The sequence below is a fragment of the Neopsephotus bourkii genome, unplaced genomic scaffold, assembly GCF_033783945.1.
Source record: "Neopsephotus bourkii isolate Nb327-2 ecotype Australia unplaced genomic scaffold, CSIRO-AGI_Nbou_v1 NB_1765, whole genome shotgun sequence".
NCBI classification, from domain to species: Eukaryota; Metazoa; Chordata; class Aves; order Psittaciformes; family Psittacidae; genus Neopsephotus; species Neopsephotus bourkii.
In genome coordinates, this window is record NW_026902239.1 from 8,234,037 (window position 1) to 8,261,612 (window position 27,576).

Genomic DNA, 27,576 nt, shown 5'->3' on the forward strand with positions numbered 1-27,576 from the left:
GTGCCTGACTTGACTTGTCAGTAACTTGTCTTCTCCACTCTGATCCAATTTTATTTGTTCAGCTACTTAATAGCATCTTGCTCTTTTGTACCTCTCACTTCAAACTGGTGAAGAGCTACAGCTTTCTGCTCCAAATAAGTAGAAGAAACTACGAAGATTCTGTGTTTAATTATTATTAATGATATAATGCCCAAAAGCTCTGAAAATATCCCAGAAAAACATACCTGGAAAAATCCTTTCTGATTTAGGATAATGTATTGGCCTTGTCTAGTGGTGGGGTAAACTAGGTCTGTATCATTCCTCACTGATGTTTATCTTCTAGATATTGCAGACAGATTCCACAGCCATTACTTTTGGTGCTTCATCATCTTTACTACTAATTTCTGATGTAGAAATACTTTGTAAAAGAAATATTTCACTCACGATCTCAAATGCAAGTTTATGCTTTAACTAGGAAATTAGGAAATTAATCTGACTTGTCTGGTTTCATTAAGTAAAGCATGTGGTATTACATCTAACAAAGCAATAGTGAAAGTTTAAATAGTTTCGGAGTTACTGGTCTAATGTTTTCAGAATTTTTAGAGAGCTCTTGAAAGTGAATCTGAGTATCTGGTGGCCTGGCGTATCTGGTATATGTAGAGGCATTCTTAAGGTCTTTTTCTTTTCATAGTCCCTCTCAAAGCAAAATTGCCAAAGTTTGGTCTCAAGTGCACACCCTAGACATGACATGTATGAGGCTATCAGTTAACATAATTTGAAAAATTCAGTTGGTGATTCTGTTTTTCTGTGGGGTTTGGGTTGGATTTTTTTTTGTTTGTTTGTTTGTTTGGCTGGTTTGGTTTTGGGTGCGGTTTTTTGATGTGCATCTTTTCTCTTTAATTAAGATGGTTTTGTAAAGAAAAAAAGTAGTTGGTACAATCCTGTATCCATGGAGATGTATTGTAATATTTTGAGAGATATTAGCTTATGTATACTGAAGCACAAATTGGCTTAAGCTCTTTCTTCTTGAGTTTCTCGTATTTTCAATGCATAATGCTCTTGAGAACCACATGCTTTGCTTTTTCATTCACAAATGTGAATTTGATAGGCTTTGCTGTCACTTTGCTAGCCATGACCTATTTATTTCTTTCAGCTGTGGTAGGAACAGAAAAAAGGAGTCAGACCAGTTATTAGGCATGGCTTGGCGTTATTCTACAATCTTAGCCGATGTGGGAATTATGCTACTTACAGTGAAGTAAAAGTGTTGCTTGTCAAACTGATCTGTGCAAAACTTCTATGGAACAATGAATTAATGTGGACATGCCTGCATTCTCTTGCTTTATTGTGAGAAAAGCCATTTTATAACTAATTTCTTTCTTGTAATGTGCTTCTAGAGAACTTGCATGTGCTGCCTTCATGCAGTTGTTCCACCTGTAAATTGTGGTTTTATGATTATCCTTCATATATATATATATATGGCTTTCTTGGGTCTGTAGTCATTACGGATAAACAAACATTTATCACAGAAAAGGTAGTAATGACTGCTCTCTTAAACTTCTGGTTCATTAAACCAAAACACAGAGGAGCTTTGAGGTGCAATAAACAAGCAAGAAACTATCAAAAAGAGCATACAGCATAATTTAGGAGTTACTGTATCAGTTCCATAATCCAGGACAGTGTATTAAACTGCTCTCTGTTTATATTGGAACATATTTTATCCAAACTTTTATGAGTTAAGACATGATGATGTTGTTCCATGCTGTCCATAGTGACACAGGATTAGGGGTTACTGTGCAGTTTTGCTTGGTTGTTGTTTTGGTGTTTGCTTCCTTCCTGACATACTAATTTAGCGCTGTCATAATCTAGAATAGCTGAATAGTTTTGGCCACTGAGTTGCAACTGTTCTCTGTTCTCTTATGAACAAGAACCCATGCTTGGGACTTTAAAAAGAAATACTTATTTAAAGTATTTTTGTCAAGATGTGTTTCTGAAATATGCCAGGTACTATTTTTATTCTTTGAAAAAGCTCATAATCTTTCTACACTTTACTGTGAATGGATCCCTCACAAAAATTAGTGTTCATTCAAAATTGTGTCCTTTCACTGTACATTTTTACGCTTTAATTCTTTTCTGGGAGGGGTTGTTCTTCAAGCAGATTGAGTATTAACCCTTTTGGAGAAAGTCACAGAGCAATAAATACTTCAGTTATAGCTGATGTGAGTTTTATTATGGAGGAGCAGAAAAGGGAGGGAAAAGAAAGCAAGGCACTTGTTGACACTGGTTGGTGATTGCTGGAATTAAAAGAGTGATTTTTAACAGCATTTTTTCTGGATCAAGCAAATGCATGGATATGGATTTGACTCTGCATAAGTGCTTCAAACTGTTTTGGCTGCTGTTCTGAAAATAACCAGGGTTAGATATTTTTCTCTGAGATAGACTGGAAAAAGTTGTTCTAGCAAGCAATATGTAGGATGCAACATGAACCTATGAATTTTGTTTGCTGATTTTAGTCTGTCTGCATAGGTTGTTTTTGCAGTTCTTCGTAGACTTGATTCTATGAAGTGTCTTTTTGGTTGGTTAGGGTTTTTGGTTTTGTGTTGGGTTTTTTGGTGTGGGGTTTTTTTTGTGTTTTTTTTTTTTTTTTTTTGTTTTGTTTTGTTTTGCTTTGGGTTTTTTTGTCTTAAATGAGTATGGAAAAGGTCCCAGGGTTGCTAAACTGGGAATTTTATTTATCTGTATAGTATGCACACAGACATTACTTTAAGGGTTAATGGTTATGATTACCGAGTGTCTTCAGATATACCAGTAATTTCACTGGGAATATATACGGTTTGAGACTGAGCATCTATTGAAAAATAAAACAAAACAAAAAAAATCCAAACCAAAACAAAATCGTAAAACAAAACCAACCAACCAACAAACAAATCTCACGCAAACCCAACAGCAACAAAAAAACACAATTCCCCACATGGTAGGGAATTCCCAAAGGTCACTGAAAGTCAAAAAGGACTGACCTTTGTTCTAGGTTTAGAAAAGTACAATGGCATCATGCCAGACTTTTACTGCTCCTTTTCCTCATGGATTTTCATGTTTAAAGAGACTACTGTTGTCATACTGGAAAGTATTTTCTTAAAGTTTTTGTCTATCAGAAAAATAAGTGAATTATCGGGTGTTTTATATTGATTCTTAACTTGTCTCTTGCTGCTGCTGTTCAAGTTTTAGCCTTTAAATGTCATGATTTACAATGCTATCAAGGTTTTTGTTTCCCATGGCTAAAAAGTCATGACTTTGCATGCAGTGTTGTTACCATTTTTAAACCTGAAATAATTTAAGAACTTTCACTCCTAAACAAATATTTTGGTTTGTTGAAGATCTTGTGTTTACAGACTATGTAAGGATGTTTTTAATTCAACTTCTTCAGTCAGTCAAGAGCAGGGTGGGTTTTTGTGAGACTGTAAGTATTCCCAGATGATGAGCTACTACTGCTCCAAAACCAGAGCAGCTGTAACTCATCTGTATGTGGTACTTCATCCAGACATTTTCTAGGCATGAGTCTAGAAACATTTAGCATAAGCAACTTAAGTAAGAGTGGATAAATGGAAGGATATGAGGTTTTTCCTGGTGTTCCTAACTAACATAAGGGTCTCCAGGGTTGCTGAGCTCTCTAGCTTTCCCTAGCTTTCCCTGCATCAGGTAACTCTCTCACAGTCCTTTTCAAAGGTTTATTATGCTTTGCCTTAATCATGTGTTTTCCTGTAACATGTATGTTACAGTGCGTAGCTCTCGTAAAGCTCACCTAGAGTTCTTGCTTGCATGTAAAGAGAAAATTTTAAGTTTGGGGAATTTTTGTTTGTTTGGATTGGTTTGGGTTTTTTTAGTGGGGAGGGGGGTATGTGTGGTTTAGTTTGTTTTTTTTACCCTTTGGGACCCTTGATAGGAGTGTTTACTGGGTAGTGCCTCACCAGAGAGGGTGAACTGAGATGACTCTTGGAAATACAGAACTTAAATCTGAATTTGGGGAGGGGTGGGGTGCGGTGTGTTTCACGGTTCCTATTGGGTGGTTCAGTGGTGGTCAAAGAATCTGAGTTGATCAGCTCTGCTGGTAAAGATACTACTGAGAAGATACCCTTAACTCCTTTGGTTTGCACTCTCAGGAGGTACGTTATTGCGGAAAAAAAGAAGTAATAGGGTGTTAGCTAACTTGGCAGAATTGAGTTCACAAAGTTTTCACCCAAATGTTTGATTTTGCTGTGCTGGAAACTCTCCTGGGCCCTGTCAGCAGCAAAGGTTGCTTCAGAGCATTACTTAAGTATGCAAATGGAAGTAATTATGTTTTCGTGATTTCTAAATTAGTTCAGCAAAATTATATATAACTTTCACAAGGCAAATGCTTTTTATAATGTCAATAAATTTTTTACATGTTAGGTAAAAATTCGGTTACCTGTCCCTTTGCCTCAGTTAGCTTACAGTAGGTATTCCTTTTGTAACATGATACTATTTTCATATTTATTGCATAGAACTAGAAACTTGTCAATGAACAGGATTTGTTAGTATTTTATCTTGTTTATAGCTGGTCTTGCTGTTCCTGGTTTCTCATCTGCAGAAAGTCTTTACTACAAAACAAACTTGCTCCTATGTGTTGTTCAATCTTAACCACTTCTAATGTGAAATACTGTGTTCAGGTATACATGAAGTCAACCCTACTGTGCTTTGACAAAAATTAAAATTAATCAATGAATTAGGTTTGCATGAAGTATATAAATATGTAGTATATGTCAATATAACTCCACTGCTTCTTTTGGATTTAACTAATTTATTTTTCATTTTTTTCACAAGATGAATGGAAATGATGTGGCATATGCCAAAAAAAACCATCAAATGCACACCATCAGGACCAGTGAGAAAAGAGTATAAGGTTTCTAGCAATTCTGTACTCTAGGTGAAGTTTGGGTTGTGGGCTTCTTTGTTGGTTGGGTTTTCGCTTTGTTTGCTTGGGTTTTGGTTTGTTGTACTGTGATTTATCACAAACACGATACTTCCTGTTTACTTACAGCTCTTTAATATACCTTTGCACCAAGCATTGGAACTGATCTGTTTACAAGCTTGATTTCAGATAATTAAGCTAGTAGAAGCCCTCCTATAGCTGAAAAAATGTTACAAACTGAATGCTCTGTGGCAGTTACAGTATCTAACTATTTCGTTGGTTTGGGTTTTCTTTCCCCCATTTCAAATTCCTTGTCAGTATTGTCTCTGTGTTAGACTTGTATGTGTGCTGTGTATTAGAGCTTAATGGGAAAAAATAGTGAAGAAAACACTATATTTCTGTTGTAACTAAACCTTTTAATACTCAGTTTATCTGACTGATATATGGATTGATTGCTTCATATATATGATGGTCTGACAGAACTGCTGTCAAAACTGTGGGAGATACCTGGTTTCTTCAGTATAGCAAGTAGTCAGAGCTAGTCAGGTGGAGGAAGGACAAGGAAGGTCTCAAACTGTACTTACAGTGATGTATAGTTTAAAAGAAAACAACTTTTAGAATAACTTTAGGAGAAAAGGATAATTATTTTCTAAGGGGAGGCTTTGGGCTACAGAGTTGTTCTCCCTGTTTCCTGCCTGCATTTTTTACTGAATTGGCTATGCATGCTTTGGGAACACTTATTTTGATTATTGCCTCAAATGAGCTAATGATGAGAATACTGAAATTTTTGAATCCTGACAAAAGTTAAAAACTCAGTGAGGCCAATCCTTAAGATGTCTATTTTGTATATTGCTGCAACTGCAGCCTTAGTCTTTGTGGTGTTTACATTGTTAGAGCAGTGTATGAATGTGAAAGTTTGAGTATTTTTTAAGCATCAAACTTAGGCAACTAAATCCTTTTAGGGGTCTCTGCTCTAATAGTTACTACTTTTATCATTGCATTCAAGCACTGTCAAGTACTTAAGTTGTCCACAAACATTTGTTTGTGAAATATTATTAGGTGAGGAGTAATTGTCATTATCTGCATTTTATAACTGGGATGCGAAAACAAAGTATGTGCTATTTTGCAATGCTTGGCACGAAACTACTAGATTTTCCTCTTTTTTTTCTCTTTTTTGGTGTGTTTTGCATATCATACGTTTAATTTTTAACCTTGGGCTCCTTTAGAGGGGTCAGCAAGCATATAGATGAGTGTGATCTGATTGATACAGGCTACTTAGGTTTTCAGAAAGCTCTTGACTATGCCCCTCTATAAAAGCTTGTAGTAAAACTAAGCTGCTATTATATGTGAAGACAAATACTTCCATAGATAGATAATCATTTAAGAGGAAAAAGAGAAGGTATGAATAAATTGTCAGTATGCCCAGAAATAGTCACCAAGGCATGCTGTAAAAATTTGTGCCTTTCCACAGGCTTTCATAAAGGACCACAGTGAGGGCCAGAGAACAATGTGAAGTCAAATGGCTGTAGGTGAAAGCTACTTTGTAATAGCAAGGACATGTGATTGTGAGGACCTATAGAAGGACCATCACAGTACTGCCAACTGTGAATGATAAGGCAATAAAATGGCAGGCATGTTTTAGTGTAGATAACAAGATATAAAATAATGAATACTGCATAAAACTCTAATTCCACACACAGAATGATGGAGTCGAAGCTTGCCATTGGCACATTGCAGCAAGATCATGGGGTTCATAAAAATGTCATCTTAAAGCCCAGTGATGGTCAAAAAAAAGCAAATGAAGTTTTAAGAATGATTAGGGAAGTTCAAAACAAATTAGATAATGATATTATGCTGTTGTATAAGTTATGACTCAACCACATCTTGATTACTGTGTGCCGGCTTTGCTCTCATTATCTTCAAAGAATATAATGCAGTTATTGCTTAGAGAAGGATGAGAAGGATAATCAGAGAAAATGGAATGGTTTCTGTATAAGATTGACTAAATAATCTGTGAAGCTTTAAACTTGAGACAACATTACCTGGGACATAGAGGTCTACAAAATTTTGAATAATGTATCAGGGTGGTTTGGATCAATTTGTCACTGATTTGAGTCATTAAAAGAAGCTAGGTAGAAAACAGACAAAGAGAAATGTCTCTTAATGCTGTCAGTAGTAAAACCATGTATTTCCCAAATGGGAATGGGTGTTCACTAAAAACTTGTGTTCTTTTAGAAGGAAAATGGACCAATATATGGAAAAGAGTTGCATTAGGGATGGCTAACTATGTAGTAGCATGTCCAGTTGAGGAGGTTCTGACACTGTATCTTCAGTTGCATCTGAGTGCAGGCATTTAATAAACAAGGACATGCCATTTTATCTGGAGAGGTAATGAGCTATTTGGGTATTACCTTTGAACTGTGAAAAAAAAAAATCAGGGCTCAAATCTAATTCCCTTGAGTGCGTTCGATTTACTCGAGCTATTCAACACTTCCCATTCCCATTCATTGTGATGATGCTGGTACAAATGAGATGGGATAGCTGTCTCCACAGCCCTGCTCTATGTAAGTCCAATTCATCCTCCAAAAACAGTCTCTCCTCTGCATTAAAGGAAGTGAACATCTCTCAGAAGTGCATTAGATGAGCATGCAATTAAATTGTGATAAGTAGAAGGACATTTACAGTTGCACAGGCAACTAATAATTTCTGGCTAAAATTAAAGTCTAGGCCATACTTTCTAGAACTGTAAACTGAACAGCAGTGCAAGCTAAGCAGAAGATTCAATCCCAAAGCACTGGAGTCTTATTAGGATAAACCTCCTCTAGTGAAAGGAATAACTCAGGTCTTGTTTTTCTCAAGTAGTGTGTGCGTATGTGAGGAAAAGAGCTACCTTGGATTCTGGTCTGACTTGTCAACATTTTAAAGTGCTGTTTTCCTGTATATACAACTCCCTTTGTCAGTTTCCCATTTTAAATGTGAACAGATGTTATCAAGTTAATGAATAAGAATTTTTTAACTGATCTGCATCTTTTGCTGTACAGTGTCTATAGTTATTAATGCTTCATAGCTGTATTTATACCAATTATTAATCTATGTCTTTTCAATAACTTTATTTTCTTTTTACTTACCCCATAAGCATTAATCCCTATAACATTGTGCAGACTGCTTGCATTTCCATATTTCTTCATGATTTTTATTTTGTGATTTTTTTTTTCCCTTCTTATGGATCTTTGTGTCTTACTCTTTCATGTAAAGTTCTTTTTTTTTTTTTTTTTTATCTTCCTACTTTTGGAGTGTGCATGTTAATTGAATTATTCTGGAAAAGGCAGAAAAAGTTCATTGCCATCTGTGTTCCATGAAAGGTAACTTTCTCCCCTCTCCGCCCACTATAGAAAGGTATCAACACAGATGGGAAGGACACACATGAGGCCAAGTTTCCCTGGGCACTGGACTGCACCTACGTTGCTTCTAAATTAATTACTAACAATCCAATTTAAATCGAGGTATAAATTTAGGCCATTTTTAACAGTGATGCTCAGATTTCTTTACTGGTCTTTGATAAAGTGCTTTCAGAGCTTGTGTATGTAATGGAATTGTACTTTGTTTTAAAGAACTTGGTCTGTCAGAAGGACTTTATAGTATTTCTTTCTGGGTTGTCTTCCACACCACACAAGCAATAATAATAATAATAATAATAATAAAAGAGGGTTAATCCAAATGATTAAATAGTTGAAGATATTCATGTTGATATTCCTTACTGGAAACAAATGCCTGCTCTCTGAAGGTGCCTGAGGAGCTGGTGGGCACAGTGAAATAGTATTCTGATCAGAAAGGTCATTGGACAAGGGAATAAAAGTAGGAAACCCAGACACTATATTGCTTTCCACTAAGCTGTTTTTGGCCAAGGGGCAGGAGGAGGCAGAAAATGAAGCTGCTTCTGTAATTTAAGAGCATTGGAGTGCAAATAAAATTAAAAGAGCAGTGCAGCCAGAAACTCAGGAAGAACTTCTAGAGAAGGTGGAAGAGGGATTGTAGCCTGGCACTATCAAAGTATATGTCCCTCACAGGTTTTGTCTTTCTGCAGTCAAACCACAAGTTGGGGGACCTTGTGAACCATATGAATGTGCCCATATCCACCTTTACGTTGAAGTTTTCCTGTTTTCCTTTGAGATTGTAAAATAAGTTCTGAGTATAAACAGGCTACCTGGGGTGCCTGCCCCTTTTGGTGGGAGATAAGTTGCACTTCATATCTGTGTGGGAGGTAAGGATGAGGCAATGTAGTCAGTGGATCATAAGCGTACAGAAGTGTTCCTGCCACAGCACCCTGAGCCAAACTGTGTAAATGACAGGTATCTTGCTGAAGAGGGTAGTTTTTGTGAATCAGAGGTCCAAAAGGAGCTCTGGAGGTACATGGGAGACTGAAGAGTACAGTCATCATTACTTCCTAGCAAGGTGCCATACAGATTTTCCAATATGATAACCTGATGTGGACAGCTTTCGTTCTCCTGCTCACCTGCAGGCTGATTGTTTACATTGTCCCTTAGAATGAGATATGTAAAGTAGGTGAAAAGATTTTATATAGAGCAGCTGCCTTGCTCAAAGCCTTGTACAGAATACCCCAACAAATACTTATTTTGGGGTAATCATGGCTGCAAGTTTATATAATATCTCTTAGCTCAGTCTCTACTGGTGTCCTTTCCTCTTTCACATCTTCCTTTTTGACGTCTGTGCTTCATCTTTCTTTTTTTTTTTTCCTTTTAAATATTTTCCTTTTACTTTCTACTCTTTTTCATCCATAGAGGCACGAATCTTGACAGTAAATTTGTTCTCATCAGTTGGTGGCGTTTTGCCACATATGTAGTAAAAGATGTGTTCTGGAGAAGTTCAAGAGCAATTCTTTGTTGCTACTGTCCATATGGGGTAGGACAAAAAGTTGGATGTGAAGACAACCTCTTCTTTTCCTTCGCACAGCGATTTTCCCCATTGCCTTGCAACAAAGAAGAATGAAGTTAACAGCTACTACATAAATCTCATGCTACAGCTGTTCTTTTCATTGCCACTGGGGAGTGCTGCACTATTTCTGTGCTACTGTGTTTTCCTGTGCAATTATGCTGCAGAAGGTTACAGGAGACTGTGGACTATAGGGTGACCCCTGACAAGAATATAAATTTTGTTAAAATTGGTCGATCAGTTGTGTGCTGCAATGTCGAACCTATCTGAAAATGATGGCATTTTTTACGGGATTGAATCATGTTTATATGTTTAGTGGAGTGAAAGCAGTATGCTGTTAATTGAGGTAATAAACATGCTCTTCTGGTGTGCCGTAAGCAGCAAATCCAAAGCAAGTCATGTATATGAATGATATGGAACTGCAATACACTGAGTAATAAATATTCTGTTCAGTCGTCAAACCTTGCAGGAACTTCAACTAAATGAAAAAGGCAATGTGTCTTATACCTACACACTTGCCACTGCGGGAATTCTGTAGAAATGAGCGTTGTAAACATTTTTTCTTTCATTTTGACAGGTAATATTTGAAGCTGAAGTCTCAGATGGGAGAAATGGCTACATTGCCATTGATGACATCCAGGTTCTGAGTTACCCTTGTGGTAAGTAATGATTAAGAGCTACATTTTTCTCTGTCTTTTCAGGATGTATTTGATATTGCTGTAGACTGGTGAGTTTTCATCACTCGATCACTGATATTCTTTGTTTTTTTCAATAGTATTTTTGTTGCAACTTCCAGGAGAAAATTTAGTGTTGCAACAGTGATCTACCCAGGTAAAATCTTTGTCTGCCAGAAGTATATGGGAATACAAAAGCAGAAATTCTTGAGTGTCTTTTTAGTCATACCAGAGTTGGTGTGCATAATCAAGATGGGTTTTAATGTTAACGTGTATACTCACTAGTTAAAGAAAACTGAATTGGCAGATGCATGTTGGAGGTAGCAGGTTTATCAGATTTCGTGCTCTTGTTCTTTTTTTCTTTTCCTTCCAAATGGACACAACAGATGTTTATTAAAAAAAGGCTTCTGGCTATTGAACTACTTGGGGTTTGTTGCTTTGTTTTTGTGGACAGACTTCAGGCATTTATGTTTGCCTTTTCCTGCTTTATCCTGGGGAAAAAAATGCACACAGAAACACAAGTTGCAATAGTGAGAATATTCTATAATAAGAAGTTGTGAGGAAGAAATTATTACTGTGCATCTCTTATCACTTTTTTTTTTTTTGGTAATTTTTTTCTGTTCCACTCTTCTGATCTTCCCTTAGGCATCCATCCCCTTTCTAAAATAGGATTTAATTATGATGTACCTCATGGCTGGTTATTTAAGTGCTCTCTGAAATTATCAAGATCTAACAACCCCAACTCAAATTTGCAAAATGATGCCAAATAATAAAATTGCATTGACAACTTCAAATTTTATTTTTTTCTACCCCAAACCGTTTAATACGACAGCTCTCAGAGACTACCAAGCACCCCAGTGGTATCTGAATGAGCTACCTCTTTATATCGTCTCAGGTATCTGATGTCTGTACTCAGCAAAGCTCTTCTCAGATTCAGTATCTGGCTTTTTTTTTTTTTTTTCCTCTTCTGGTGTGTGGTGTTTTTTCTTTTGTTCCCCTCCCCCTTCCTTTTTTTATTTTTTTATTTGTGTATTTTTTTTGAGTACCAAAACGAAAGGCATTTGAGTACAGCCATGACGGCAGACTATCAGCATGACACAATATTCATAAGCTCTTTTTTTGTTACTGATTTTTAAATCCTGTTTGTTCCAATGTGCTGGGCCTTTATTTTCCTATGTGTTTGGGTTGTGAGTGTGTGTGTGTGGTTTTTTATTTTGTTTGGCTTTTAGTAAGCAGGAAGGAATAACAGTTCAGCTACTGCTTTCATAAGTAGTTCTTGAGAATGGGATAGGTGAGACCTGTGTAACATGCTCACTCCTCAAATATGTCTGTCAGCTTTCTTACGTCTAATAAATCCTTCAGGTGGTAGTGCCACTGAGCTTTTCTAGGGGCTTTGTCAATGTGGGAAATAGATTTTTCAGCTCTTGAAATACTATATTTAGTGGCACAGATGATTTAATTTAGTAAACCAAAAGAGCTCTGAGTTACATTGCACACAATCTGAATGGCATATTCAGATAGTATAGTCATATTTGGCCTGAGTAGTATCCTGTTACTTGGGCTTCTCTCAGTATGATGACTTTCTTGTGATTCAAAGTTTTTGGATAATTTTTATAAAGTGCTACTGACATTTTGGCATTTGTTCTCCTTCTCCTGGCTTTTATTGTTAAAAGATTATATTATAACTCATGTATAACATAAAGTTAGTAGAATCACCAGGGGAGAAGGGAAAGGACTGAAAGCAATCTTTCTTCTCTAGCAGGGATAAAACAATTTTCTCCTTCTGTTTCTGTTTTTTAGCTAAAGGTTGTTATAATGCGCATCTTCAGGGAGACAATAATGTTGCAGGCACCTTTTTTTAGCAATAGGCATTATTTGTAATTTTTGTTTTACCCCTCTGCAGATAAATCTCCACATTTCTTGAGGCTGGGGGATGTAGAGGTCAATGCAGGGCAGAATGCTACATTTCAATGCATTGCTACGGGGAGAGATGCAGTGAATAACAAGTTATGGCTCCAGGTAAGGCTAACTCATGCAAGTCTATTTAGTTAGAGGACAAGCTGCTTTCTGGAGGTGAAATATTTAAATTTCTAAGCCTTTTTTTCTTCTGCATGTAAAGTAGTTTAAATTAAAATTTATCTCTGTTAAATGGAGAAACTTATAATCAATTTAATAATGTTAAAAAGCTTGGATTGAAAATTAGAACAAGTGGTGTGTGAGGTGGGGGAGGGGTTGGTGTTTAAGGCATTGTGGGCTTTCTCTCCTTGGTAATCATCTTCTCTGTATCAAAATTTATTATCATTAAATGTAGATAATTGGCATTTGGAGTCTAGTAAAACGCAGATGTAACACAGCTGTCATAAATTTTGAGGATTATTTTCTCATATAAATTACAACTAATTCTTTGTCCAAGCAGGTGGCTGGAGGGATGTGGCTTGTACTTCTATGTGCATATCAGTTCTACTCAGCAGCATATTTAATGGGACAACATAAAAGGACAGTTGCATGTCTTTTGTCTCCATAATAGGAAAGACTTCAACTTTTATCTGTGCGTAGTTGTGAGTAGTATGTATATATGCTAGAATCTAAGAGATGGCTAAAACCAGAAAATAGCCATTCTCACTGAAAAATAAAGAAGAAACCACCATCTCCCCAACAAGCTACTTTCCCTTGTGTGAGAATGGGGTTGCTTACGGTTAAGACCATAAGTTATGTAGAAGAATAGCAAAGTTTCACAGTTACTCCTTAAAAAATCAAATTTTGCCACTTCAAAAAGACTAAAAACTCACTTTAGTTGTATGTTACTTTTATGTGTATGCTTTAGTTTTATGTATAAACCTTAAGCACCAACACTCCTTTCAAATTATTTCTAAATATGCCCTTCAAAATTTATTTAAAAAAAAAGTATATTTCTGAGTATTTTCAGGACTGTAAACTATACTTTTTGGGAAGCATTGTACTTTGAAATGAATTATAATCAGTTATTCAATCTGTTTGATTTTTCTTTTAATAGAGAGTGGAACTCACAAACCTAGAGTAACAGTCGCATATAGGCATGTGAGGCATTCTGAAGAGATCTTTTTCATAGAATGAGATTAGAAAAATCCAATATGCAATATTACTGGACAAATATGCTGCAACATTAAAAAAAGGAACATAAATCTAGCAGTAACTGCATTGTGTTTAGTGAAAAGGTATCATAGCAGTAGGAATGATTTTGTACTCCACATCTTTGAGTAGTAGCTTGTTTAAATATAATATAAATCCATATAGTACATTTACTGAGGAAGAGGAGCTTGATTTCAGAGACTTGCCAGAGTGCAAAATGAACACAAAATGAAGCTGAACTGGGTTTTACTATATCAAAGATAGGACAATAGCAATAGGAGCATACCAAGCAAACTTGTAAAGCACCACCGTCAGTTGATCATAGGTTGGAAAAGCCCAGTGGAGACAGTCAGCTGGAAATCTTCCCTGTCACTCACTCCTCAGAGTCAAATAACTCTGACAGATAACTCTAACTTTTGCTCCCCTGCGAAGCCCAGTTACCAGACAGAGCAAATCAGAAAACATATGTTTTGTTCCTCCCTATACTTCATAGGTGGTTTGGGGGGGGTGGGGGGTGGGGTTTGTGTGTATATCATAGATGTGGCTTATTTCTTGGTGCGGATGGTATGGTACCTTTGGAATTGTAGCTCTTGCTTGCTTGTGCTTATTAAGTGCCTTGCTAATAAAAGTATGTACTTGAACTTCTGTTCTCCTTTTTGTTTTCCCTTAAACAGTGCCAAATTGTCACCAATTTAAAGATGAGCCTTTTTTTTCTTCCCATCTCCTTATTGCACTCCATTCTATTTGCCCAACATAAGGGTGAATCGACAATCTTCCCTCTCTGAATTCTCTTCCTTAGATAACACAGCAAGTTACTGCTATTGTATACAGGTAATAGTGAATTTACTCCTTTTCCTTAAAACCAAGGGTGGATATGTATGAGCCTCATGAGACTCAGGAGTGTGACTTGAGAAAGGTTCGCTTTAACCTTTGACCAAACCAGAGACTCATAAAGCCCAAATACCCAGGAAGGAAGAACTGGCAGATCAAATCAAATGCCTAAGTAATTGTTTTTGAGAGTTCTGAGCTGAAACATTCCAGGAATGTATTTTTCTCATAACATAAAAGGCCACTGGAAAATAAAATAAGGAAAAAAAAAGTGCAAAAATGAAAAATGAAGGGGGTGGGGTGGGGAAGATTACGTTGTCCAAGTAGACTGTGTTAGAGAAAATAGCTTTTGGTTATGTCCTTATTGAAAGAGAAAATATATTTCTTTGGAGAAAAAAAAAAAAAAAGATGAAAGAAGAGCGAACAATTTGCTATTAAAACACTTTCTTTGATAAGGAAAGAGCCAAGGTGCAATCTGGGACACTAGAGCTTTTTGTATCTGAAATAATCTGAGATCTCATTTCTTGCATTGAAGTAATAGAGATGTGCAGGCACAGATTTCAACACAGACTCTACCAGCGCTCTCTGGTTCTCGAGCCCTTTGTTTCAGAGAAGGGCTAAGTGAATTCAGCAGCAGTAGAAGGAAAAAAATATAGCAGCAACCCTGTGCTGTGTTCAGTCATGCAGTCCCACAGCCGCTTCAGCCAGGTTCTCTGCCCTGATGCTGGAGCTTTTGCAGATTGCCAGTAAGTCAGTTTAGGAGAGTGATCTGGCTGAAAGATTTTGGCCCAAATTGGATTTTTGTTGTGTTGGGGTGTGGAGTTTGGTAGCGTTTTGATTTTTTTATTTTTGTTGGGTTTTTTTAGCTTGATTCATATCTGAATTGCCTGTATAAATGGTGTTAGCAGGTGGAAAAAGATGTGGATGTTTGGTTAGAAACAGGGAAGAGGGAAAAATTATAACAGCCTGTACTGAAGTAAACGTTGATCTTGGTAGTCTGTTTCATTATAATGTCAAATATAAGCGTTAATTATTTTTTGGTGGGGTTTTGGTTGTGGGTTGTTTTTTTTTTTAGTTACTGGAAAAAAAGCCCTGATCATATACAAAATGATCTATGTGCATGCTTATTTCCATGCTTATCTTTTTCTCTCTCTCTCTCTCTATATATGTATAAATGCACATACTTTTGTCTGTCAAAATAAAAATGTATAAAAATAGGCACAGCATTTCAACACTCTTGTTTCCTGTCTGTTTACTACTGCACTGACTGTATTTTCACCCACTTCATTTTCTACGAATGTATGCCTGTGAACCTTTCAGACAAATTGGAATTAACATTGGATTGAAGTTCTCCAGACTTTCATGCCTGCAGATTCTGCTCATTTGTTTTCAGATTGCATCTGGTCTCTTGTCTTCTTTCATACCCCTTCCCTCCCACCCCTGCATTTTGCAACCCTGCTGGACCAAGGTCTGAGACAGTCAGAGCTCTGGCATTGAAAGATAAGCAGTAAAGATAACAAAAGTCTTTAAAAGTTGCAGCTGCATTAATATGAAGCAAATATTTGCACAGGTAAGGAGATTTAACTGGTTGAACAAGATGATCTGAAGCACACCTTTTGTGACAATGTTAATAGTAGGTGTGGGAGCAGGAGATGCAGCACTTGAATTTTTATTTTTATTTTTTTTGCTGCTCACCTTTTCATTCTAATCTAATATTGAATCTCTTACAATTGTGAGCTCAAGGATTCCCCTTATGAACTGCAAGTATTAGCAAATCCCATAAAAATTTCAAAGTCCTTAGTTTTGGTTTAAAGTGAGCATTGATGTTGCTGAAATAAATTGGGTCTTGGTGTGTATTATTTTTTTTCCCTGCCATCCACTTCTGAATGCAATGGTGTAGAGTTTTTTTCTCCGTATTTTTCACTTCCTCTTAAAATTGCCACTGTAATATGTCACACACCAACAGCTGCAGTTTTCTGCCACTACAACACTGAAGAAGTTGGATTGTATGGTAGGAGTCCCCAAAACCTAGGTGGTAACCTAACCTTTTTTCACCAGTCATGCTTCAGTGTACTCTGTTATGAGCATCAGGAGTTAGCAGGAGTTCTTGCTGAAAAAATTCTGTTGGAGGTAAACATGAGTGTGTACGCAATCTTAAAAGATTGAATATAGCATGTATTGACATCATAACTCATCAGTTGTTGTCCATATCTGCTGGTCTTTTTATTAAAGCCTATGAATTGTCTTTCCTTGAAAAGACACTTAAAGAATAATGTTCTTTTGTTTATTAGCATTTGGTGCATCTTACTGCATACTGCACATTGATTTCCTGAATTAATACAACTAGGACCCCCTTTTTATTCTGTGTTGGTTGGTTGGTTTGTTTTCTCCCCTGTGAAATGCCATTCATTCCAATGGCGCTCCATCAATAAATAGCCTGGCAATCAAGTTCTGCACGTTAATCCTCTGTTCAGGATGGATATGTTTAGTATTAAATATTTGAAAGAATAGCATGCACAAGGCATGCTAAACATGAAAATGCAGGAGTGGGCTGTAAGAGGGTCTGTTTCCCCACTTGATTTGGAAATTTCTGTATGAAGAAAGCTTCCACAGTGTTTCTTACTATATTTTTTCTTCTTACTATATTGGCTTCTTCTAATGTTTCTTACTATAACAGTGTAGAAAAATGATTGACTGAATATAATAACTTTAGGGTACACAAAGACTCCAGAAAGCAGTGTACGTAGTGTCTAGCATTTGTTCTGTGAATCTAATTGGGATATCAGAGCAATAGGGTTTTGTGCATAATCAGCCTGTGTTTAACAGCTTCCTGAGCTGGGAACAATTGTGGCTCCCAGAAGCCCAATGCGATTTTCAGTGTCTTATCGATGTCCAGTTTAACTGGACACTTGCACAGTGCGGAGAAGAGAGCTTTTTGCTGGAACATCTGTTAAACCATATGTCTTGGCACCTGGTTCAGATGGCGATAACTGCAGCACTAATGAGTCTATCCATCATTGCTGAGCTTTGCATTAACATAGCATTGGATTAGGAAAAGCGGCTTGTTCTGGCTTTGCAGTTGGATGTGTTTTGCCATGGTTTTGCAGCGATACCATTTGCTTTGGCGAATCTGAAATTCAAAGGGATACCACATGCATTTAAAAGTTTAATACGCGCCTGGTAATCCTGTGCAGATTGCCATCAGCGTGGTGGTGAGTGGGCCAATCTGTCAGCAGTAGGTGTGGGTGCTGGCTAACGGCCGCTCCACTTGGGCTGCCAAGCCTGGCAAGGCAGCCCTGCTCTCGCCCGTGGAGAGGCTTGTCAGTGCTAATGCGGTCTGATGCAGCCCGTCTCTCCGCCAGAGGAAAATGTCGTTCCTTGTGGAATAACAGACGATTAAAGCAATTGCCTGAGAGTAATAATTGAAAAAGTGAAATTAAACAGCGTTATGGAAAATAAAATGCAAATTGCTGTAAAAACCTGGGCTGACCTCCCAGCGGTACCAACTGTTACCAGAGGATGAACAAGCATCTGTGCGGTTGTCTCTTCAGGCTCAAACAACTGGCTGTGTCCCGCACGCTTTGTTGAGGGAACTGCCATAACCTTTCATGTCCTATTTACCAGCATCTTGGTTGCCCCAGAATGTGATTTGATATTTAGCGTTCATTTTTTCTTGCTAGATGATGTGTATGTGTGCTCTTTAAGAAGTCTTTGGACTGGGCACACACAGATGGTATCCTATGATGATGTATTTGGCCAGATCATTTTGCACGACCAATGTAGTATTTCAGGAATTTAGATTGGAGAGTCCGCAGGAGAATATGTGCGTGTGGCAGTGGGTTTTTGTTTTTTGGAAAAAAAAGTGTTTGCTTTTTGGAAGGACACTATTTCCCCTCAGAGGAAGGAAGTTGTGCCATATGATTCCTTTCTTCCCACCGTACCCAGAAGGTGAAGGCATGGATCAGTATTCAGCAGGAGGGTTTAAGTATGGGCTATGGGCCTTTGGGCTAAATCATTTTACTGCAGTGAATTGTTGGGAAGCTCACTCATGGTCTCAGAAAAAAAATGTATAATAGGAGTCATGTCTAATTTCACTTTGTTTTACTTAGTTTGCAAGGTTTTTTTCTACTTTGAAGTTTTTGTAGTTTTCTAATGCAACTTTGCCTTTTGAGATCCCATTGCATGTTGATACAGTCTATTAACTATTAAGATAGCATTTCTTTAGTTTGATGATAAAACACCTGCTGTTAGAGTGCACCTGCCTATTTGCAACTTTCATTACATTGAAGAATGCTTTTTGTTCATTTACACAAATTTTATGGCCCCTGAAAATTAAAGGAGGCTGGATACACTCTGAATGTTAGAGTTTAGTTATTTTGCTTTTTCTTTTATGGGGCCTAGAGAAATTTCAGAGAAGGTGCTTTGTTACCACCCATGGAGTTTCAGCTGTGGAACTATGATGGGGATTTTTGATCCCTTTTTTGGTTTTAGTCAGCTTTGAAATTTAGTGCTTCTTCGTGTTGAACTGAAATAAGTCAGATCAGTTTCTCCTGAGGAAGAGTCAAAGCTATGATGTTCTGTGGTGGCAGTAGGAGCAGAGAGTACCAATAGCTTTGGTTTTGCTCTTATCCCCAGATTGCAGGATTGGTGTGTGAACCTCTGAGGTGCCTTCTGAGGGGCAGATGGCAGGCTTCTTGGTTACCAGCATCATCTGCCCAAAACAAGTATAGCTAATTGGGCTGTTTATAACAAACCTTCTTTCCTCAGCTGGTAAAATGCTAATCAAGTCTACATTGTCCTACCTTTAGCTTGATTACTGACAATGGCCAAGCAGCATGTAAGTTCTTTTTCTGTTGCACATGAGGCTTGAACAGAAACGTCACTTCCCTCATTTCATAGAATCATAGAATAGTTAGGGTTTGAAAGGACCTTAAGATCATCAAGTTCCAACCCCCCTGCCATGGGCAGGGACACCTCGCTCTAAACCATATCACCCAAGACCTCGTCCAACCTGGCCTTGAACACTGCCAGGGATGGAGCATTCACAACCTCCCTGGGCAGCCCATTCCAGTGCCTCACCACCCTAACAGAAAAGAATTTCCTCCTTATATGCAATCGAAACTTCCCCTGTTTAAGTTTGAACCCATTACCCCTTGTCCTATCACTACAGTCCCTAATGAAGAGTCCATTTGTCTCATCATTTTTTTCTTTTGTTGTGTTTTTTACTTATAGAAAAGATGTTTTTCAAGGTGAGCAACAAAGTAGGGAAGCATAGAGGACAGGTCTCCTCTTCTCCTATGACTTGTCGATTTTACCTACATTTGCACCTTATCATATTTATGTTTTGTGATAGACGTTCTGGTTTTCCAAACGCTTTTGGGTTTTTTTCTTAAAGATTTATGAAAAGCTGCCTCAAAGTGATACATCAAATTCCTTATAAATGACTTGTAATTTATTCTGTATCACCCACTGCTGACTTTGACATGGTTACAAAGATTATTCACCAATGAAAAATACAGTAGTCATAACTTCATATTTGAGATTCTTCTTCTTGTTTGTTTCAGAAAGGTATTTTTTCCCCTCTGGTTTTTTTTCACTCTATATTCACCTTTGATGCTATCTATGTTATTTAACCCTGAATGAACTTTCTCTGCCTCCCCCACATTCATCAGCTTCTTGGATAAATATGGCAGTTCTCCCTAGATGACCGGTTGTCTTAGGTTTCAGCACCATGAAATACTGTAATCCTCCTGGTTTTAATTTAATTCTGCTGCAGTTAACTTAAGTCCTCCAGCCTGTGTTACTACCAGTCATTTAGTTTACACAGCAGCTTTTGGGGTTGTCATCCTTGTGGGTCTTCCCTCAGGACACTGTTGCTCCCATGGTGTCTGGAGCATCTGGTGCTGGGTGCTATGCTGGTGCCGCTGCCTGTGCCTGTGGTGGTGACAGGGGGGAACTCACTGCCTCTAATACCAGTCACTGTCTTTTTAGGCTGCTGTTTTGTAGCTTACAGGTAGACCAGCTGTGTTGGACTACACTCTGTGCAGTCCTGGTAATATTTCCTCAGCCAGCCAGTGGCTTAAACCCATGTCAACAAAGCACTTGAAATAAAGATGATTATAAAAACATGTGGTGGTATAAATTCCTTGACCACTGAGTTCTGTGAAAATTGTCTGTTAATACCTGCATTCAAGGTGTCTCCTTGGCAGCAGTGTGATTGGTGGTTGGTACCCCAGGCCCGATTTCCTCAAATAGCCGCAGGACTTAATGAATTACAGAATACGAGTGGCTGGTATACTTGGCTGCTTTTAGAAAAGGGTGATATCATCTGCTACGAATTGTTTGAGGAAGTGTCTCATGTGGTGTTAGTCTTCGGTAGCGAGGGTTTTTTTGTAACTCTTTTCCTTCATTGTTGTTGTCTTTTTGGTTTTGAGCTGCAGCGTGAGTAGTGTAGTTCATCATACACTACTGCTTAAGGTGGTATAGAACTTTAATCACTGTGTCCAGAAATCTATGAATTATGTTTGTGGTTTTTTGTTTTGGTTGTTTTGGGGTTTCGGGTTTTTTTTGTTTGTTTCTTTGTTGTTTTTTTTTGTTTGTTTGTTTGTTTGTTTTTAATCAACAATACTGCATTCAAGAACTGTAGCTTTCTGAAAAACTTCTTTAGTATTATAATTTTTTAATAGAGATTTTTTTGTGGCATATGTTAGATTAGGTTCAAAATAAGAGGCTTTAAAATAACCAGAAAACGCAAGTGTCGTTTTTTGTTTGTGTAGTGGAATGGTGAGGAAAACGGTAGCATGACTTTTGCTATTTTGCCTCCAGTAGATTCTATGATAATAAAATAAATTAGGAATGCCACCTATGAAGGGCCAGATGGCTCTCAATTAGATTATTTCATGAACAACCTTGTTTTCTTCAGTTGGAGGTTCAGAGCAGGGCGAGGGAAATTGAGCTGCTTCAAAGTGGACGAGTTTGAGTAACAGCAGTTCATGTAACTAGGACATTTAAAGTAATCGTGGATTTTTTCTGTATTGCAGTGCAATGCAGGATAAAATTTGGCCTGTCACATTTATTCAAGATCTTCAGTATATGTTTGTGTGAGAAAATCTGTGTTGTACGTCTTGCTAATAAATGAATGTGTATTTCATTGGAAAGTAGAGTCTTAGTCTGGTCTGCTGTGCATGTAGGGAGACCAGCAAGTTAAAGCAAGATATATTAATTTCCTACCAAAAAAACCCCTTAAACTCCAGCTTCATGCTTTCTCTTAAGAAACTGATCAAACAAAAGAAATTGCTGTTTCACCTTTTTGTGTACTAAGAAGAAGATACTCTCTAGATGTATTATTTAAGCTATAGTTCCGATTCATGTTCTGCTTGAAAAAAAATGTTCCTTAGGCTTAAACCATTTGTAAATAAGATTAACTGGAGAAAATAATCCCACTTGTTCAGTCTTTTGCTCTTTTGTAGGTGGGGAAAAAAAAAAATCATTTCTTATGATAAATAGATGCCATGCTTTATCATGGTTTTGGTATGTTTGATTAAAGCCCCAAGACTTATTGATACATTTGTGTGACAGAATAAAATAAAAATAATAAAGAATTTTTTTTATAAAATATAGATTTTCCTCCATTTGGAAGTTATGTCTTAAGTGCTGTAAAAACATACATTGTGTGTGCTGAGAAGTGTCAGACAGCTGCACATAAGTAAAATTTAAAAAATATAGTTGTGTTGTTTATGCCCCTCACATTGTTTTAGTTTTTGAAAACATCTTTTGGCAGATATCATGGATTTTTGCTGGCATTCAGACTGTCCACATTCAACCCTCTTCCCTCTTGCAAAAAAATGACATTTCTCCCTTAAAACAATGAGTAAAACCAGGAATGTTTTTGAGCATGTTATTTACAAATTCCCTTTTCCTTGGGAGCAGCAGAGGCACAATTCCATGGGCTGCTGGGGCATCCTTCCAGCCCTTCTGCTGTCCAGTGAAGTTTTGATTGCACCTTGAGGTATCGAGTTGCTTAGACAGACTTTCAGCTTTTGCCCTGCTCTCAACATGGATCCTGCCCTCTCCACTCTGTGGCAGTGCACTGAATCTGATCATGAACTAATCCATTTGCTGATGATAATAGATGGGGAGAGAGTATGTTTTCCAGGAAGGTATTTTTTTATTCTCGGTCAGTTTTTTGCATGAGCACTGGAGTGAAGGCGAGGAGGGAAGACAGTGGGAGACAGCTGAAATGGGCACTGCTGCCAAAGTAACGTGTGTGTCACTGCAGCTGAAGTGTTGACATCTTCTTGTCTCTGGAGGCATCCTGGTATCTAGCTGAGACCCTGAGAAGGCAACCAGAGTTGACTGTAATTATTAACACTGGAGATGACTTATTTTAAGGTGTTTACACTAAGAAAGGGATGAGGAAGTGTAAGGTTGAGCTGTCCAGGCTGATAAAAATCACTAGTATGAAAAAGTAGAGTTCAGGAAAATTTAGAGGGACCATCACCACAGAAAGGTATGGTATCTTACTTCTGTTAAAACAGAAAAGCAAGACCCACAACTTTTCAACCTGAAGAATTGAGAGAGAAATGCAGATAAGTTTTAAATTTGTATTAAGAAATTAGAAATGCAACTAAATCTTACCAATAAAATAAGGCATTTGGCTTTAGATGCCGCTGGTTCCATTCAGGTCCTGGAAAATCCATTAAAATTTCATTTCATGTTTATGAAATGCCTCACTTCTTTCTTGAGACAGAAGAGAGAAATTTAAGGCTAATGGTTAATTTGCCTGTGATTGTTTTTTAAGTGACATAGTCTTTACTGTTGATTTTGTTTAAGATATAGATGATCTCATTTCAGTGCATGGAAGAAAAAAAATAATCATGTTCCTATCAAATTAAAAATAACCTTGAAGTCATAGAGGTTTATTTAAAGTCATAATTTTAAATGCCTGAAATGCCAGAATTAAAGAAGTTTTTCCACATGCTTATATTTCTTTTAATGAAGTGTTTATAGAGAGTAGTTTTTTTGTGAAGCCCAGTTATTTCCACAGAAGGAGAATTGCCTGGTGATGACCTCTCCTAAATGAGCAATTCAGAGTTATCAAATCAGACAGCAAGGGACTGGAGGAACCAAGGATCACACAGGGTACAGCCATTACCTATTAGTATAACTCCACATTAATTTTAAATTGAATTTTTGAAACCTAATTGAGCAGCATTTCGAAGCTCTGTTCAGTGTGAGGAGGACATAAATTGAAATAGTAGGTACCAGAAACCTCTAATAAGCAAAGAGCACTGCTGCCTTTCTTCCCTCTCCTTTAAAATCAGTGGTAATGTCCTGACATTAAAAAGAAGAATTTAATTAAGAGATCGTGGCAGTGCATCTGAACTCTGACTGGCTAATGGCTTACCAGTATAAGGAATATTAACTGAAATGAATGCAAGTTATTTTCTTCAACATTAATTTTAAAGTGAGAAGTCTCTTCTGTTTGAACTTTTCATCATTTTAGTGCAAAAAAAATATTTTAGTTGATAAGCTGTACATGAAGATACACAATTACATTTTCAAAGTCTATTTGGAGTCCAAGAAACAAATCTTAATGCAGAGAAATTTGAGCAATTACTTTAAGCCTTCTAAGATAAAGTGTTAGGAAATTACTAATGTAAATAGAAAAGAAAATCCTAGGTTTTGTTGTTGGAGTAGAACTGTAAAGCTTGTTAAATTTCATTTTGATCAAGTGCTCTGAAAGTGCATTAATATTTCATTTTAAGTAGGAGCCCAATTCACTTTGTTTCTCAACATGAAGAGTGCAGATGAGCTTAAGTAAGCAAGTTCTGAGCTTCAGAGGGTAAATTATTTTGCACAGCAAGCTTGGATGTGATTCTTCGCTGCAGAGTAAGTGCTTGGCACTGAAATTTAAAACACTACTTGGTGAAGGTGGTCTTTCATTTCAGAAAACTCTAATATTTGTTTTTCTTACCATAGATGATCAAGACTGACTGCCTTACATGGGTTAGTTGTCAAGTGTGTTGTCATATCATTTTCACAAATATGCTTTCTGTTTATTATATGCTGCTTGGTAATTTTAACAATTATATGTCAAGTTTGTGTTTAGTGGGGAGCTTAACACCCATTTGCTGGCTGGTTGAGGTGCATGTGAGAACACATGCGGTGGGAGGGCATGGACAAGAGGGAGGAAGGAAGTACCATAAGGTTTTTTTATTTTGCTTAGTTCAAGGCACTAGATCCAAGTTTTATATTAAGTTACAATTTCAGAGAGTTCAAGCCTTTGATCAAAACTGGGAGGGAAGGGGGAGAAATCCTGTTTTCAGATTTAGCTTTTCTTATGAGAAGCTGCCAGTTAACAGGAGGGAGAGTTGCATTACCCCCAGAATAATTTTGCTGCAGCTTAAGCAGCACTGAAATAAAGCCTTTAACATCACACCTCATTTGTGTGGTATTTTAATAATTTCATTGATCCCTGGAGTTCAGTAAGGGCTCTCATTCATAGGAGTCTTTGCGGTCATCAGCAAACTTCCTTAATTCCAAATAGGAGGCAGATATTCATAGAGCTGAATAGAGAGCCGGTGCCTGTCACAGGACGACTTGGCTGCGCTACAGTGGATCTAGGTCTCCAAGTGCCCAACTTCCACTGCATTTGCCCTGTGAACACCCTGTCAAATAGCTTCCATCTTCTGTGGTTACAGAATGGTGACTGAGGGAGAAGCAGTGAAAGTACCTTTTGGAAGGATCTCATGCACCGTCTTCTTTTGGCTATCCATTCTTTGCATCTCACCAATACAGCCCTACAGGCTGAGCTTACCCTTGGGTAATGGCTTCCTGCTGTTTCTGGTGTAATGGCAAAAAGGGTGGCTGTGGAAGAAAAAACTGGGTGGAGTCTTCATGAAATGAGGAAGTCATACACTCACAACTTGCTGTTGGTAACGGTGATGGTGTGTTTTTTGTAGTGGGATACTACTGACTGAAATCTGACAGGTTCTTAGAAATGAACTTTTTCTCCCAAGGCTTGCAGTGATGCATGGGTGGGTGCTTTGACTCCTGCAAGGAAAGACAATAAAATCTGAAATTCATCTGTTTAAACTTTTTAACTATTAAAATGAATACTTGTTTCAGTGAGTTTGAAGTAGTGCTGAACCCCTGGCTAATCTACTGCAAAACTGTTTAGAGAGTGACTAACTCATGCTAAAATCACAGAGAGCAGACATAAAATGAAGTGTTCGAGTATTATGAAGTACTCCGGCCTGTGACAGGAGTCCAGCTAATATACACATGCAGCATTAACTCATCTCCTTTTTCTCCCCTATGTATTTTGCCACAGGCTTTCAGGTTATTAAATTCTGTGGCTCAGCAGTAGCACTTGTTGTATTAGACAGAAAGCTCAGAGTTTAATACCTCAATGAAGTTTCTCATTCCAGGGGTTGATGAGAGCTAAAAATGTCCTTGGAGGTCACATTTGGCTACGTATCAAGCAGAGCAGGCAACACAGTTAGAAAGAAATTATGATCTTTTTCTGGTGACTGAGCAAAGCTCAGAAACTGTATTCTGCCCAGGGAATAACATGTGGTTGATCCATGGGAGAGAAAGTAAAATAGTTTGTTCACTTGGTGCATGTTTCTGGATTTACTTTTATTTTTTTTCTTAATGCTGACTTTTGATGGAGGGTCTGGTTTTCAATTAAAATCAAAACTGATCATTTAATGTGAATGGTAATAAGGTCAGGAAGAAGCTCAAACTGTTTCTGCCTTACTGACCTCTCACCCTGCCCACAGAGCTCCAGACAGATTAATATTTTCAGTAATTTGTGGTAGCTGTGATATTTTCAGAAGTCTTTATGCTGCTTTCTTTGCATGAGATGTATATTACTACTCTTTTAGAAGCTGCCTTCCCTCCCCTTTCTATTTCCACTAGTTGTAGATAGATAGGTGGTGCTTGGTGTATAACAAAGGTACAAATTTAGAAGGTATTGAATTTGGACAGATAAAAGGTAGCATTAAAAAGAAAACATTGGCTGGTTGCTGATAAAGAGCTGTTGAAAAACTGTGGAATCCCTCAATGCCAGGCTTAGGTATTTCTTACAGTATATATCTGTTATAATCTTATTTGAAGTTGAATGAATTTTCTTAGGAGTAAATGTCTACTGCTGGGCTCCCCTGCAAAGGTTTCAGCTATGAAGCAGTGACACTTGAATATGTCATAGTCATGTTTTGTGGAAGTGTGAAAGCTTGATGGTGCTTTTCACCTTCAAACTTGATTCTGAAATGTGATTCTGATACGCTTTTGAGTAATTCCTGTTTCTTGATGGGACCTCAACACTGAGCTCATCTACCATGGAAATGCAGTGTGGGATAAATGCATTGCTGTCTGGTTTTGTTTTTTTTTTAATGCATTCTTTGTATGATGATTATGATAAATGTCTTTTTTAATTCTTGTGAGATAACTCTGCCTTGGTTACTCTTATTTTCAGAGAAGAAATGGAGAAGACATTCCAGTTGCTCAAACTAAAAATATCAATCACAGAAGATTTGCTGCTACCTTTAAGTTGCAAGAGGTGACAAAAACTGACCAGGATTTATACCGGTGTGTAACTCAGTCAGAGAGAGGTTCTGGAGTGTCAAATTTTGCTCAGCTTATTGTTCGAGGTAAAGTTTTTATTGCTTTCTTTTTATCCAGTTAAATGTTCTTAATACCACTATTAAGAACATTTTTGCAGCTTACAGATGCTTTGATCTGAAATGATCATACAAAGATACCTTTGTGAAGCTTCTGAAATTCTTCCAAAATGAAAGACTGGTTTGAAAAACTTCTTACAGTTGCTTTCTGTAGAATGCATGTGTGTAAAAACCCTGATCCTGCAATTCAAATGTAACATGTCGATATGCTTTTCTGTGGATGCTATTTCTTGAATTTAAAGTGAAAACTGCTTTTCATAAGTACTTCTACAGGTAAGAGAGATTCCACTCTACTTAGTTAACATTCCCTTTTAAAATCTGTCACCTTGATCAGACTGGTAGTACAGCAAATAATACATTGTTCTGTTACAAGGGAGACACATATATAAAAATAGTAGTAAACTTTTACCTTCCCAAGGACTGAGCA

General features: G+C 37.4%; 1 protein-coding gene across 10 annotated transcripts in view; it reads left to right on the top strand.

Moving 5' to 3' along the window:
- The window catches only part of PTPRK (protein tyrosine phosphatase receptor type K), a 408,592-nt gene that overhangs the window by 181,506 nt on the left and 199,510 nt on the right, over positions 1 to 27,576 (top strand). For all 10 annotated transcript variants that reach the window (XM_061378250.1, XM_061378252.1, XM_061378253.1 and 7 more), the window contains exons 4-6: positions 10,431 to 10,512; positions 12,431 to 12,546; positions 26,945 to 27,119. In XM_061378250.1, the coding sequence (XP_061234234.1) occupies positions 10,431 to 10,512; positions 12,431 to 12,546; positions 26,945 to 27,119 (373 nt within the window). The remainder of the gene's footprint in view (positions 1 to 10,430; positions 10,513 to 12,430; positions 12,547 to 26,944; positions 27,120 to 27,576) is intronic.